Genomic DNA, 1,631 nt, shown 5'->3' with positions numbered 1-1,631 from the left:
CGCTTTCAGTGCCTATGATAGCTTGTCGGAAACGTAGTTCCTTGGCTGTTAGAACTTCAGCGTCAGTCACTGAACCGTCAAAGAAAAAGACTAAAGTAGCTTCCACAGTCGATGAGAAGCCAGTTTCAGAGGAGGAGGAAGATGAAACTTCTGATAAAGATGAGGAACCTATTGTTTCTAAGAAGATGACTAGAGCAAGAGCACCCTCAACAGCCAAAAAAGTAGGAAGCAGAAACGTTAAGACCAGTTTGAATGCTGGTCTCCCTAGTAAAGGCCGGTCTTCAAACGATAGCTCTGAGCCGAAGAAAATTGTTCAAGAAAAGAAGGGGAACAACACGAGTGGTGGCTCGAAAAAGCAAAGTGCTGCTAGTTTTCTTAAAAGAATGAAAGGGGTTTCATCATCTGAAAATGTTGTAGAGACAGTGAAGGCTGATTCCGCTAATGGAAAAAGAGGAGCTGAACAGAGGAAAAGTATTAGTAAGAATGAAAAAGTGGATGCAGCAAAACTGTCTGCAGGTCAGAAACGATTAATTGGGAAGAAGCCAACAATTGAAAAGGGTAGTCCTGCTAAAAAAACTACTGGTGTCGCTTCTAAAAGGTCTTCTCCTCTGATAGCAAAACGAGACAGTGAAACTAGTGAAATGGAAACAGGCTCTTCTACTCGGCCGAAGAAGCGTTCAAGGAGGTGATGATTTATTGCAGTACTTAACTATCTTCTAGAGGATCAAGAATTTTCTAAGAATTTCACAAGGCAGTCATATAAAGGAGTGTTGGAATTGTTTATGCATTTCTCTGATTCCAGATAGCAGCAAAATATGAGTTTAGAAGATTGTAGAAAGAGCCAAAGATGTCAAACAAGGTTATAAGAGTGTTCCGGTCTGGAATGTTGTCATGCATCTGTCATCTCAGCATCCTACTGCACATGACCCTTTCCCTTATCAACGTTTCTGATGATAGGAATCCCAGTGCTCGTCTTGCCAACCTAATAGAAGTTTTATTGAGAAGTTGTGTCAGTGAAAGGGTTAAGCATCACAAGAAAAATTGTTGGAGCTGTTTGCAAGATACCTCATGAAATTGCTTCTTCTTCCGAGCTGTACTGGTTTCATGCAAGATAGTTTCGCCTGGTTCAGGAAAACATTTCCATTCTGGTAACTTGGGATGTTTCTTCGGCCATTCAATATCCTCTGCCGGGATCTGGAAAGTTTGAGATCAGGGGTTTCAGCTTCTGAAAAAAAGAGGCTTGTATAAAACTTGAAAAAGAGATGGAACAGTCTGATTTTACATGTCTGATATCAACCCAATTGCACGGGTCCTGAACATCCTTTTTGCTGAAAGCACTCGCCAGGTAGTGCGTTTCCTGTAGATTTGGAAACTATATTTCTTAGAAGAGATGAGACCTGACCTGATGAACAACACACAAAAAAGCATGAAGAAACTTACTGTTTCCACGTCGTAATCTTCGATTTGGAATCGAATGTACTCGTATTCGCCAGGCATTCGTATACCGATCGATTTTCCGATAAGAGAATGAGGAGAAACCTGGCCCCAGCTTGGGACAGGTGGACCGTCAGAAGTAGAACTCAGCTTTGCTTCTTCGTCTTGTATCTTTGCTGGACGTATAACCTTTCCAT

At 41.6% G+C, this 1,631-nt stretch overlaps 1 protein-coding gene across 1 annotated transcript in view; it reads left to right on the top strand.

The window, feature by feature from the left end:
• LOC104784135 (neurofilament medium polypeptide-like) overlaps positions 1-1,029 on the top strand; it is a gene marked incomplete at its 5' end in the record, with an annotated part of 2,923 nt that extends 1,894 nt beyond the window's left edge. Inside the window, one exon of the mRNA XM_010509200.2 lies at positions 6-1,029. Coding sequence (XP_010507502.2) covers positions 6-689 — 684 coding nt within the window. The remainder of the gene's footprint in view (positions 1-5) is intronic.

The sequence above is a fragment of the Camelina sativa genome, chromosome 4, assembly GCF_000633955.1.
Source record: "Camelina sativa cultivar DH55 chromosome 4, Cs, whole genome shotgun sequence".
Lineage (NCBI taxonomy): Eukaryota > Viridiplantae > Streptophyta > Magnoliopsida > Brassicales > Brassicaceae > Camelina > Camelina sativa.
This window is presented reverse-complemented; position numbering and strand designations above follow the sequence as displayed.